At 34.7% G+C, this 14,303-nt stretch overlaps 1 protein-coding gene across 3 annotated transcripts in view; it reads left to right on the top strand.

Annotated features, from left to right (window-relative positions):
- EML5 (EMAP like 5) overlaps positions 1-14,303 on the top strand; it is a 184,102-nt gene that overhangs the window by 103,711 nt on the left and 66,088 nt on the right. For all 3 annotated transcript variants that reach the window (XM_072762201.1, XM_072762199.1, XM_072762200.1), the window contains exons 18-21: positions 1,564-1,766; positions 2,377-2,488; positions 3,543-3,670; positions 8,796-8,937. In XM_072762201.1, coding sequence (XP_072618302.1) covers positions 1,564-1,766; positions 2,377-2,488; positions 3,543-3,670; positions 8,796-8,937 — 585 coding nt within the window. The remainder of the gene's footprint in view (positions 1-1,563; positions 1,767-2,376; positions 2,489-3,542; positions 3,671-8,795; positions 8,938-14,303) is intronic.

Here is a 14,303-nt window from a genome sequence, read left to right as displayed (position 1 = left end):
CATTGTTGGGCAGGGGGATGGGGTGACTGGGTGACGGGCATTGAGGGGGTCACTTGATGGAATGAGCACTGAGTGTTATACTATATGTTGGCAAATTGGACTCCAATAAAAAAATATACATAAAAAATAAAGCAGCATTGTTTTCAGTAGCAAAAGCTTGGAAGCAATTTAAGTGTTCATTAATAGGAAAATAGACTGGTAGGTTCATATAAGAGAATGTTTATAGAATTAAGAAAATGCATATTCTAAAGGTACAAATCAACATACATAAATCTACATAATGGATTGTTGGTGATAAAAGCAAGTTGCAAAGGAATACAGTTGACCCTTGAGTGACACAGGGAGTTAGGGCACTGATCCCCTGCACAGGCAAAAATCTGCATATAACTTTTTTTTTTTATTATTCATGACAGTCACAGAGAGAGAGAGAGAGAGGCAGAGACACAGGCAGAGGGAGAAGCAGGTTCCATGCACCGGGAGCCCGACGTGGGACTCGATCCCGGGTCTCAGGATCGCGCCCTGGGCCAAAGGCAGGCGCCAAACCACTGCACCACCCAGGGATCCCTGCATATAACTTTTTTAAAAAAATTTTTATGCATATAACTTTGACTCCCCAAATACTTCTAATAGTCCACTGTTGACCCAAAGCCTTACCAATGACATACATAGTCAAAGCTATATGTATTATTTAGTGTAATCTTATGATAAACTAGAGCAAAGAAAATATTGAGAAAATCATAAGGTAGAGAAAATACATTTATAGTACTGTATCTCTTGAAAAATGTGTAAAAATTAATTTGTGTGCAGTTCAAACCAGTGTTCAGGTCAGATGTACATATAGGATGGTATTTATAGAAAATCTTAAAACATGAAAAATATGACATATTGCCTAAAATTTTACAAATAAGTAGTAAAATGTATAAAAGGATGCATGAGGGATACATGGGTGGCTCAGTGGTTGAGAATCTGCCTTCAGTTCATGGTGTGATCCTGGGTTCCTGGGACACCATCCCGAATCAGGCTCCCCCCAGGGAGCTTGCTTCTCCCTCTGCCTATGTCTCTGCCTCTCTCTGTGTGTCTCTCATGAACAAATAAATGAAATCTTAAAAAAAAAAAAAAAGACAAATGCATGTGAAAGTAATCACCATCATATTCAGAATAGTAGAGGATGAAGAAGGGAGATGGGATTGGCATCATGCTTTGGTTGTTTTAGTAATTTTGTGTAGGTTGAGAGGGGAATATACATACTTCCTTGTATTAATTTTTATATATTTGTTTTCTTAAATATGTCATAAAAATTTGAAGAACAATCAGAAGTGCCGAGGACTGATTAAAGCCGACTTAGTGTACTTATTTTTGTCCAAAGATCTGTGGCCTAAAAGCTTCCATGAATATGGCTGTCTCAGCCAGGCAAGGCACTGACTGAGAGACCTGTATTTTTCTAAGTCTCCTTACTATTACACATCTTTCTACTTAAACAATTACAGTAGGAAAGAAATTTTATCACTTTATAATTTCATACATTTTAAAAGTGGTACTTCTGTGATATTTTTTACGAACCAGGAGGAGGATTGATTGGTAGAAAAGGCTACGTGGGTACCCTAGGGAAAAATGACACAATGATGTGTGCAGTGTATGGATGGACGGAAGAGATGGCTTTTTCTGGAACATCCACAGGAGACGTGTGTATCTGGAGAGATGTCTTTCTTGTGAAAACAGTTAAAGCACATGATGGGCCAGTATTTAGTATGCATGCATTGGAAAAAGTAAGTATTCTAAGGATATTTTTAGGCAAAACACAATTTGATCTTGGGTTATAGAGGTTTTCATAACTAAAGGAATATTGCCTTTCTGCTTAGCTGAGCCACCCGGTAATAATCTGTGAATGAGAGTCTTTCCTGCCTCCTTTTATTCCTCTTTCAAATTCCTGAACATGGCGAAATAGGTCTGCTATTAAAAAAAAAGTTTAACTTAATATTTATTAATTTCTTTCGATGTGCCAACACTTGCTTAAGTGCTTTATTATCACCATCTCCCGTGAGGTGACTATTATGATCCTCTGTTTTTGAAGGATGGGATTATGAAGCCTCTAAGAAAATATATGTATCATGCTGAAAATGTTAGAGCTACATTATGGTTGCAGATTACAAACCTTTTCTTAAAGTCCTGTCCTCAAAATACAATGTTTAGTGTCACTGTAAATATTTTTGCAGGTTCTATCTTGATGTATAAAAAAAAACCCTATTCTTAGGCTAATGTGTTCACAGCCTATAATTTTTAGCTATAAATGTCCTTTCCTCTAGAATTTTTCAACAGAAGGTTATTATTTTTTTTTAAATTTAGATTTTTATTAACTTGAAATTTTTACTTTCAAAGGGATTTGTTACTGGAGGTAAAGATGGTATAGTAGCTCTTTGGGATGACTCCTTTGAAAGATGTCTCAAGACCTATGCTATAAAAAGAGCTGCTTTGGCACCAGGATCTAAAGGTGATTTGAAATTTAATTTACTTTGTAGGATAAAAGATTAATTGCTCATTGACATGCATGGTCACTGAGGGTGGAGACGTGAAATATATTTTTCCTTTACTAGAAATGCATCAGAGTTTAATGGGAGAAGCCATTTAACTAGAGCCTGAATCATTGCCGTCCTTTCAAAAATCTATTTTCTGTGATATAGGTGGTAAAATATTAACCAAGTACAAGATTATTCATGGTAATTTTAATCATTTTAACATTGCATGGAAAATTGCCACATAAGCATCACATTTACCAGTCAAGAATTTGTTTTCAAGCTTAGCATTTTGTTTCACGTTAACGTTTTGTTGACCTTGCCTGTCTATCCTTGCATGCCCTTCCTTTTACCCTTTTTCTCAGTGTATTAAGGCATGACATCACACTCTCTGACCTCCAGGCCTTTTCTGTACACTATTACTTTTGCCTAGAATTTGCCCTTTCTCCTCCCTCCTGTCCACCTCCAATTACCTGACCATGCTCATTTTTCATATCTCAGTAGGGTAATTTCTTCTACTTCCATCTCCTCTCCACCCCCTTAAAAAAGGGGAAATTCCATTACATTATGCCCCTGTTTCAATATACTCCTCACATAGTGTCTGTTTTCTTCATTGTATGCTCTGTTAGGTTTACCAGCTACATCTTTGAAGCCTTCCTAGGACACAGTAGACATATATGAATCCATCTTAAGTTCAATTGAATTGAAAGTACTAACCAGAATATTGTAGGTGCTCTAAGAAGGTAAGGAGGTGAATAAAGAGAGACAAATATAAGAGGAAAAGAAACAGTCGTCAGAATAGTAGTCGAAGATCTGAAATAATAGAGAATTATAGTATATAGGTGGTTCTTTTGAGATTAATAAGTTGAGTCATTTGGGAAAATCCAGTACATTTATTAGAATACTTAAAATACAGGAAAAGGCAATCTTGTGATGTGATTTTCGTTGTCAAAATAGCATCATTGGCAATATATACATCCTTGTATTCTAGTAACTTTATACCTAGAAGAACATCTCCATTTAACATTTCAGGTCTTCTCTTGGAAGATAACCCATCTATACGTGCCATATCATTAGGACATGGTCATATTTTAGTTGGCACAAAGAATGGTGAAATACTAGAAGTGGATAAAAGTGGCCCAATAACACTTCTGGTCCAGGTAATATGAAAAGTTAATATACTTTTTTTTTCTCTTTGTATACAATTGATCCAATTGTATGAACCAAAAGTTAACAGTAGTGAAAAATAATGTTAAATTAATTAGGGAAATAATTGATAATATATACCAAAAATTTCTAACTTAATTATAGCTTAATGAGTAGATGCCAGTAAATAAATATGCATGCTATCGTGTGGAATAATTGCCAGTATTTTAAGTAATTTCTTATAGTAAAACAAGAAACCAATGAAGAGAAAAAACAGTTGTAATTAATTTAACCAAGTCAATTTATTTCACATTTATTTTATTTCTTTGAAGTATATTTGTTGAACCTAAGGCAGTTGCTTTTCTATGAAACTTCATTTTCCTTATTAAGTTTCTAATTAAAAAAAATAAATGTATGCTAAAAATTTTATTGCTGAAAACATTTGTCAGTGAAATGTTAATAAAAATCTAGCAAAATAAACATTTGTGTGGTAGAAATATAAAATGAAAGAGCAGGATCAGCTGATCTTAACATTTTTATCAGGAATGTTGTATTAATTTTTTAGTTGTACATTACCTATATGTATTGTTTTTCTGAAAAGTAGGGAGAGAAATAAATCAATACTATAAAACTCAGCAAATGAGGTAGGATCTACCCTAATGAAAAATTGTTCTCCTGCAACTGTAGTAACACCAATTTTGAATTTGTCTTTTATTCTGAAAAAGAATTATGTTCTTTCTTATTACAATTTCTTCTCCATCCCCACTCCCCCTCACTCACTTCTATTAAAACACCACAGAGCACACACAGAGGAGAACACTGCACATGCTTTAATGTTAATATAAAATCCTGATGTGCCAAGGAGAATTTGTAAGAAAATAATGAAACATTTTATATTACATTTACTGTCAAACTTTGGTGTCTTACTCTTTAACTTCAATCACGTAATATTCCTTTGAAGTAAAGAGATGATGGAGTTATGGTGTTGAAGATGTTTATGATCTCTTGGAAAATATTAGCACAAGTACACTTTTACAGATGAATCCACAGAACTTTTCAAAAACCCAGAAAATTTTATAATTATAAAAAGTTTTAAAACGATAAATGACATCCTATTATTTTTTTATATTTATTACAGTGCATAAGATTTCAAATATGTACCGTCTGTTTCCTAAATATCAGAAACAAGACAAGGATACCATGTTTCACCATTATTGTCCAACATTGTGTGTGAGGTCTTAGCCAATCTAGAAAAAAGGTGTATGTGTTGAAAACAAATGGATAACACTGTCATTATTTGCAAATATTATAATCCTATACCTTGGGTATTCAGGGAATAAACTGAAAAATTATTAGAATTAAGGAGTCCTGTAAAGTGAGATTCAAAATCAGCTTATAAGAATCAATATTTCTATATATCAGCAATAACCAGTTAGAAAATATGACACAAAAATGATACAAAGAAAACTACAATAACCAGGAAAAAATATGAAAGATCAGTGTTAAGAAAAATGTAAAGTTTTACTAAAGACCTCAAAGATCTAAATAACTTATGAATTCACTATGATCATAAACCAAATACAAATGAGATTTTTCAAAAATTCTGGGAAGAGTTTTAAAAAATCACTTAGAAGAAAAAAATACCCCAAAATAGTCCAGACATTTTTGAGAAACTCAATGCTAGAAATAAGATAAAAGTATAATAATTAAAAGTGTGGAAATATACCTGGAAATGCAAATCAAAACCACAATGAGATACCACCTCTCACCTGTCAGAACAGTTAAAATTAAAACCTCAAGAAACAGCAAGAATTGTCAAGCATGTGGAGGAAAAGGAACCTTCGGACGCTGTTGGTGGGAATGCAAACAGGTGCAGCCACTCTGGAAGACAGCATGGAGGTTCCTCAGAAAATTAGAACTACCTATGATTCAGTAATCACACTACAGGGTATTTACCCAAAGAATGCAAAAACACTAATTAGAAGGGGTCATCCCCCCTCTGTTTATTGCAGCATTATTTACAATATCCAAACTAGGGAAGCAACCTAAGTGTCCATCGATAGATGAATGCATAAAAAAGATACATATATATAGGTATACACACACACACATATATGTATACACGCATACACACATACCCACAACGGAATATTATTCAGCCTTAATGAAGAATGAAATCTTGGGATCCCTGGGTGGCGCAGTGGTTTAGAGCCTGCCTTTGGCTCAGGGCGCGATCCTGGAGACCCGGGATCGAGTCCCACATCGGGCTCCCGGTGCATGGAGCCTGCTTCTCTCTCTGCCTGTGTCTCTGCCTCTCTCTCTCTCTCTGTGTGTGTGACTATCGTAAATAAATAAAAATTAAAAAAAAAAAAGAATGAAATCTTGCCATTTGCAAGATAGCAATATGGATAGAGCTAGAGAATATAGTGCTAAGCAAAATAAACCAGAGACAAATAACATCTGATTTCACGTGTGTGGAGTTTAAGAAACAAAATAAATGAACAAAGGGAAAAAAAGACCAAAAAACAGATTCTTAACTATAGAAAACAAACTCATGGTTACCAGAGGGGAGGTAGGTGGGGTATGGGTGAAATAGATGAAGGGGATTAAAAGTACACTTTATCTTGGTAAGCACTGAGTAATATATGGAACTATTGAATCACTATATTGTACACATTAAAATAACAGGTTACAGTTTAATTCATACACTGTGATTAACTACACCAGAATTTTTTTAAAAGGTGTGGAAATGTATGTACACAATATAAGTACGTTCAGATGTCTTAAAGAAAACATGTACAACAGCATAGCAGTATTCTATGGGTCATTTTGGGGAGTAGCACCTCTTAACAGTATTCATCCATGGACATGTGATCTCTCCATTTTTTTTAGATCTTCTTTAACTTTTTTCAATAGTTTTATAGTTTTCAGTATACAAGTCTCACAATTATCTTTTTTAAATAATAGACCTTATTTATTCTAATAATTTTTAGTGGATTTTTAGGATTTTCTATATATATAAGAGAATATCAGCTGCAGATACAGTTTTACTTTTCCTTTTAGGGATGCCTGTTACTTCTTTTTCTTGCCTAATTATCCTGGAATCTCCAATACAATGTAGAAGTAGTGAGAGCATCTTTGTCTTGTTTCTGATTTTAAGGAAGAAGCATCCAATATTTCACTGTTAAGTTTAATGATAACTGTGGATTTTTCTTAGATGCCCTAATCAGATTGAGGAATTACTCTTTTGTTCCTAGTTTGATGCACATTTTTATCATGAAAGATTGTGTCCTTTGTCAAATGCTTTTTCTTAGTCTATTGAGAGATGATCATGTGGTTTTTATTTTATTCTATTGATAAAAGTGTAAAATTGGTTTTCACTTTTTAAACCCCACTTGGTTGTGGTATATAATTCTTTTTGTACATGTTGGAATCAGTTTGCTATTATTTTTTTGAGGAGTTTAGCATCCACATACTTTATATAAGGAATAATTGGTCTATAGTTTACTCGTAATGACTGTCTGGTTTTGGTACCAGGCTCATCCTGGCTCCATAAAATAATTTGGAAAGTGTTCTTTCATCTTTGATAGTCTTTTTCCTTGACCACACCCAGCCGCTGGAGTTCATTAAATTAATGGCTGATTACTGTTTTCAAAATTTACCCCAGAGCATAAATTGCTCCCCAGATTAAACTAATCAAATTCAGGCTCCTTAAAGGGGACACTCATTTCCCAGGTGAGTGTTTTGAGGATTTATTCTGACTTGAAGCAGTCTCCTCCCATCTATCTCTGAGATTGCCCTGATCTGAGTAAATGCTTCGTTTGTCATATCTCCTTCGAATTGTTTCCAAAGACCTTAATTTTTTTTTAATTAACTTTATCAGTTTCACTGGTGAGCAGGTCTGCAGCGCTCCTTACCTTCTCCTGCAGGAAGTTCTTCCTGTATGGCAATTTTTAATATTTCCAAGGCAGCCAATTCCTACTCTCTCCACTCAGTGAAATTTTAAGGTTTTAAACTAATTTTAATAGTAACTTGATTATATTATGATTGTTAAGATAAAGCTGTTATAAAAGTATTTTTGTTTTGTTTTTGATTGTGCAGTTCAACTTTTTATTTTAATAAAATCAGAATATGCGCAGCACATGCAGTGCTAGCATCTAAACTAATATAATAAGCAATTACTAAAGCTACAGTGACTTGAAGTTCAGTCTTTACATTCAGCAAGTTTAAATCCATTCTTATGTGAATGGATTTTTTAAAACTTTATTAACTGAAAATATTGCTTACTGATAAAAAATCCATTCTTATGTGAATGGATTTTTTAAAACTTTATTAACTGAAAATATTGCTTACTGATAAAACTTGCTCAAATGCTGCCGCTGAATGTACAAGTCACTGAATATGCTAATACAACAAAGGTAACCACATGTTTGAGGATTGCAGTGTGCCAGACCTTCACTGAAAAAAAAAACAGCTAAACAAAACTCACGCAACAAACATCTGAGAATCTGGACACTTCTTATCAGTGTTTTTGAAGTATATCATTAATATCTTAAGACAAGTGTATCAAAACCTTGGCATGATTTAATTTCAAGTCGCCAATTTTGTTTTTACTAACATCAGAAAGTTATGGCTATACTGCCAATGCCGGGTCTGCTTAATTTGACTTAAGAGTTTAATATGACTTAACATTAAAAGCTCACACTACCCCGAAATATATAATTTCACGCATACAGTGATATTCAACATTGAAGTGCCAGTGTTTTTGTACTGTCTTTTGGTCAAGTTTCTTTAAACTTTCAAAGAATCACTTTTAGGCTTACAAAAATAAATATTTGTCAGAATGTTCAATAAATATTACATAAAACTAGCAGCAAAAAGTATCTAGAAATCTGCCTTGTGCAAATAGTTTTCTTCCCAACTATTATTCCCATGGTCCCAAATAAATTTTAGAATCTAGTCCCATCCCCTTCCTAGACATATAAAAGTATTTTGAGTTATATTCCAAAGATAAAAGTTTTATTAGATTACACAATTATTCATTACTTTATCATTACTTATTATCAATTGTTGTCTGTAGTTTTTTCTAAATACATGTATTTTTAGGTTAAATTGAACTTAACTGTGTTCTCTTTGTAGGGACACATGGAAGGAGAGGTGTGGGGTTTGGCCACACATCCTTATCTGCCTATCTGTGCTACTGTAAGTGATGATAAAACCTTAAGGATATGGGATCTCTCTCCTAGTCATTGTATGTTGGCTGTCCGGAAACTGAAAAAGGGTAAGAGGCTCTCAGGCTTGAACATAGATTAAGTTGTCACAATTTTCTAACCCTCACAAATGTAAGAAAGCAATAGTAGGTATATAAAAAAGACTTATTCTATATGCACTTGCTCATGGTGCTATGTAAAGAAAATTAATTATACCCAGTGCTTGCTTTATGGGAACTCCTATGATCATACCTATCCTGAGCCAGCTTGCAATGTCACGTTGGAAAAAATATAGGAATACAGGAAGAAAACAGAAGCTAAATTTTCCATCTTTTGTGACTATGGAATATATATAATTCAAAATCAGAAACTAAGAAACAAGGCCTTAATTTATGAAGGGGTAGCAGAATTAAAAGGAAGATATTTTAGAGTGAAACAGAACTAACCACATTTGTAGGAGTCAAATGAAGCTAGCCTATCGGTATAGAGAGATAAGGGGTTCTGTTTTTGGAACAAGGCAGATACTATTAACGTAGGGCAAATGAGGTTGTACAGATAACTTCAGATTTCTTAGTGAGATGGTAGGGAATGTTATTTTATAGCATGGAGGCATTGAGGGAGGAACTCTGGTTGAAAAGGTAGGGAATTGAGACTATAAGAAATGAGACAGAATCAGCAAATGAAAGAAAGGATTGTCGGGCTATATTAAGAGGCAAGTTGAACTTAGGTAACAAGAATTTGTAATTCAGTTAATTTAATTGTATTTTCATCTATTTACTTAAAATAAGTTAGAGTCTATTATCTTCTTCTGGTATTACTGCATTTAATATTTGTATTTAACTAAAAATCTAAAATTAATCATAATCTCTAGAATAATTGAACCCCAGTCATTGCCTCTTGTCTCCCTCTCTCTCTCTCTTTCTCTCTCTCTCTCCCCCCCCCCCTCACACTTTCTCTCTTTTGAGTTATGGATGGTCTAGCATTTTAATTCTTTGGTGTTTTTTTCTCCCTGAGAACTAGAGAAAATTACCAAATGTTATCTCCGTTGTTTTTTACTGTACTCTCCGCATGAAGGGTTATAGTAAGATCACAAAACCAGTCACTCCTTTGTTTACACAGGAAATCACAGTACCAAATATTCTTTTCTTCACAAGGCAATAGGAAGTCCTTACCAGTCAAATTTGGAATGTGCTTGCATTTAATACACCTCAGATTTTTTTCTTTCTTTTTAAAAATTGAGATCCAGTTGGCATACAGCATATTAGTTTTCAGGTGTACAACATAATAATCCACTATTTGTATATTGTGAGACAATCACTACAGTAAATCTAGTTAACATCCATTGCCATACATGGTTACAAAATATTTTCCTTTTATGATAAGAACTTTTAAGATCTCCTCTTTTAACAACTTTCAGATATGCAACACAGTCATCTATAGTCATCATGATGTACATTACATTCCCATGACTTACTGATTTTGTAACTGGAAGTTTGTACCTTTTGACCCCATCATACACTTTTTCCCACCTGCCTGTAGCAGCCACCAATCTGTTCTTTGAATCTGTGAGCTTGGTTGGTTGGTTGGTTTATTTGTTTGAGTTTCTGGTTTTGGTTTTGGTTTTAGATTCCATGTATCAATGAGATGGTATGGTATCTGGCAAGATGCCATTCATTTTTATGACTGAATAATATTCCATTCTGTGTGTATGTTTACACACCATTTTCTTTATCCATTCATCCATCATTGGGCACTTAGGTTGTTTCTGTATCTTGATTATTGTAAATAATGCTGCAGTGAACATGGGGTACATATAACCTTTTTTGAGTAAATGTTTTCATTTTTTCAGATAAGTACCGAAGAGTGAAATTACTGTATCATATGGTAGTTCTATCTTTAATTTTTGAGAATTTGGTTTTTTTAAACCCCTCTTCAATTGGACATTATTATTAATGCAGTCAGTGTTTACTTAGTTTTGTCTATGCTTATACATTTCTTTGTTCACATTTTCTTCTTGTATCTCAGACATTTTTTCTTTTATCATCTTTTTAAAAATATAATCTTAAAAGTTTCTTTAGTAAAGACTTGTGGAGATTCTCTCAGTTTGCTTTGTCTGAACCAGTGACATTCCAAGTATAGAGTGGTGGGAGTGGTCTGTTGCAGCAGCAAAAGTATTTTATCAAACATGCTGCAATTCTTTTTTTTTTTTTTAAGATTTATTTATTTTGAGAGAGAGTGTGCATGTGAACACAAATGGAGAGAGGGGCAGAGGGAGGAGAGAAAATCCTCAAGCAGACTCTCTACTGAGCATGAAGCCCAATGCAGGATGCAGGGCTCCATCCCAGGATCTTGAGATCATGAGTTAAACAGAAACCAGGAATTGGCTGCTTAACCAACTGAGCCATCCAGGCACCCCTGACATTGCAGTTCTTAAAAACCAAACTGATTTTTTTTTTAGTTGATGTGTAGTTAACACACAATGTTACATTAGTTACAGGTGTACAACATAGCAATTCAATTTCTCTATGCCTATGCTGTACTCACTACAATGTAGCTACTATCTGTCGTCATGCAATACTATTGCATTACTATTGACTATATTCCCTATGCTTTCATCCCTGTGACTTATTCATTCACAACTGGAAGCTGGTCACTCCCACTGTCCTTAAAAAGCAAACTGATTTTTATTCAGCTTTATTTTTTTTGTTTTAAAATTTTTGATAGATGGTGTATTGCCACTCAGGGTGAATTGTTACCACCTCCCTTCCTGCTTTTGGTATACTATTACTTTGAATATGTTTTGATTTTTTTTTATTCTCATTCTTTAATGCTAATTTAACTGCTTCTGGAGTTCTTGGTTGAGAGTTATTATTCCCCTGGTTTCCATCATTCTGTTATTTTCTTCTGTAGCTTAATAACATTATCCATGTATGTGCTCCATTTTTTTATTTATTCTATTTAGGATTTATTATGCTTCCTGAATTTGTGGATTTATGTCCTGTATCAGACCTGAAAAATTATCTTCCAGTATTATTGGCTGCTCTTAGGAATAGATCTTTGTGTTATGCTGTGGAGAAAAGAAATAATTATGTGTTTTTGTTTTTAAATATTCTTCATTTTTGGGGGTGTGCCTAGGTGGCTCAGTTGATTAATTATCTGCTTTCAGGTCAGGTCATGGTCTTGAGGTCCTGGGATCGAGCCCCACATTGAGCTCCCTGTTCAGTAGGCAGCCTTCATCTCCCTCTCCCTCTGCCACTCCTCCTGTTTGTACACTCTCTGTCTCTCAAATGAATAAATAATCTTTTTAAAATAAATATTCTTCACTTTTATTTCTGTCACCATTGATTCAAAAGGAAAATAGGAAGGGGAACTCCCTTGCACTGTCAGTGAAAATGCCAATTGATGGAGCCGCTGTGGAAAGCAGTATGGAGATTCCTCAGAAAGTTAAAAATAGAACTATTCTATGATCAAATGCACTACTAGGTATTTACCAAAAGAATACAGAAACTCTAATTCAACAGGATACACGCACCCCAACGTTAATAGCATTATCAATAATAGCCAAATTATAGCTAAAGTGCTCATCCACTAATGAATGGATAAAGATGTGTGTGTGTGTGTGTGTGTGTGTGTGTGTGTGTGTGGAATGTATATACATACAACAGAATATTAGTCATAGAAAAAAATCTTAACATTTGTAATGACATGGATGGAGCTAGGCTGTACTATGCTAAGTGAAATAAGTCAGAAAGATAAATATCATATTGTTCCACTCACATGTAGAATTTAAGAAACAAAACAAATGAACAAAGGGAAATGAAAAAGGCTCTTTTTAAAAAGATTTTTATTTATTTATTCATGAGACAGAGAGAGAGGCAGAGACATAGGCAGAGGGAGAAGCAGGCTCCCTGTGAGGAGCCGAATGCGGGGTTTGATCCCAGGACCCTGGGATCACGACCTATGCCAAAGGCAGACAACCACTGAGCCACCAGGTACCCTACCCCCCCCAAGAAACAGGCTTTTAACTATAGAGAACAAACTGATGGAGGATGTAGAATCCAGAATGGAGATGGGTGGGGAATGGGTTAAACAGGTGATGAAGATTAAGGAGTGCACTTGTTGGAGTGCCCAGTTAGCTCAGTTAGTTAAATGTCTGCCTTCAGCTCAGGTCATGATCTTGGAGTCCTGAGATTGAGCCCCATGTCGGGATCTCTGGTCAGCAGGGAAGCTGCTTCTCCTTCTCCCTACCCCGACTTGTGCTCGATTGCTCTCTCTCGCTCTCTCTCTCTCTCTCTCTCTCAAATAAATAATTTTTTAATGCATTTACTTCCTGGAGAGTTTTTACCTTTTTTTTTTGTTTCTAAGATTTATTTATTTATTCATGAGAGAGAGAGAGAGAGAGAGGCAGAGACACAGGCAGAGGGAGAAGCAGGCTCCATACCGGGAGCCCAACGCGGGACTAGATCCCGGGACTCCAGGATCACACCCTGGGCCAACGGCAGGCGCCAAACTACTGAGCCACCCAGGGATCCCCAAATAATTTCTTTTTTAAAAAGGAGTGTACTTATTGTAATGAGCACTGGGTGTTATATTACCCTATTAACAAATTTATATAAAAACTTTAAAAAAAAAAAGAAAATAGGTAGATTTTCTTAATGTCAAAGGGTTATGTGTGGTTTTATACTGGTTGTGTTAATTACAAAATTACCGAAGTCCTAATGATTTTAATATTATGAAACACAGTTATCTCCTTCAAACAGTAAGCAAATACTGTTCTCTTCAGCAAATGATTATATAAATATTATGATGCTGAGGTTTAACATTTTATTGAAATAAGTCATTTTAGGGGTGCCTGGGTGACTCAGTTAAGCATCCAACTCTTGATTTTGGCTCAGGTCATGATCTCAGGGTCCTGGGATTGAGCCCTGTGTCAGTCTCCACACTCAGCAGGGAGTCTGCTTTAGGATGTTCTCTCCCTCACCTCCCTGCATGCTCTCTCACTCACTGTCTCTCTAACATAAATAAATAAATATATTTTTTTAAATGCCATTATAGTTAATGTAGACTGTCCTATGAGAATTTTGCCAAACAAATAATTTAATTTTATGCCATCCAGTTATAGATTAACCAGAAGTATAAATATGTAATGTGAATTAATGTATATAATGTTAATGTCTAGAAAATATTTTTTAAATATTGCTAACCTTTCATACTTCTGTGTAATGATATATTAGAAGTTACTGTTAGAAACTTGTACCCCCTGGCTTTAGCTTTTAATTATAACCAAACCCCAATTTTTTCCTCTCCAACCCTCCCCCAGCTCTAATAACCACCAATCTATTCTCTGTATCTATGAACTTAGGTTTTTTTGTTTTGTTTTAGATTCTACATATAAAAGAGATCATATAGTGTTTATCTGCCTCTGACTTATTTCACT

The sequence above is a fragment of the Vulpes vulpes genome, chromosome 6, assembly GCF_048418805.1.
Source record: "Vulpes vulpes isolate BD-2025 chromosome 6, VulVul3, whole genome shotgun sequence".
Taxonomy (NCBI): domain Eukaryota; kingdom Metazoa; phylum Chordata; class Mammalia; order Carnivora; family Canidae; genus Vulpes; species Vulpes vulpes.
Note: the sequence above shows the minus strand (reverse complement) of the source record. Positions and strands in the feature narration are given on the sequence as shown.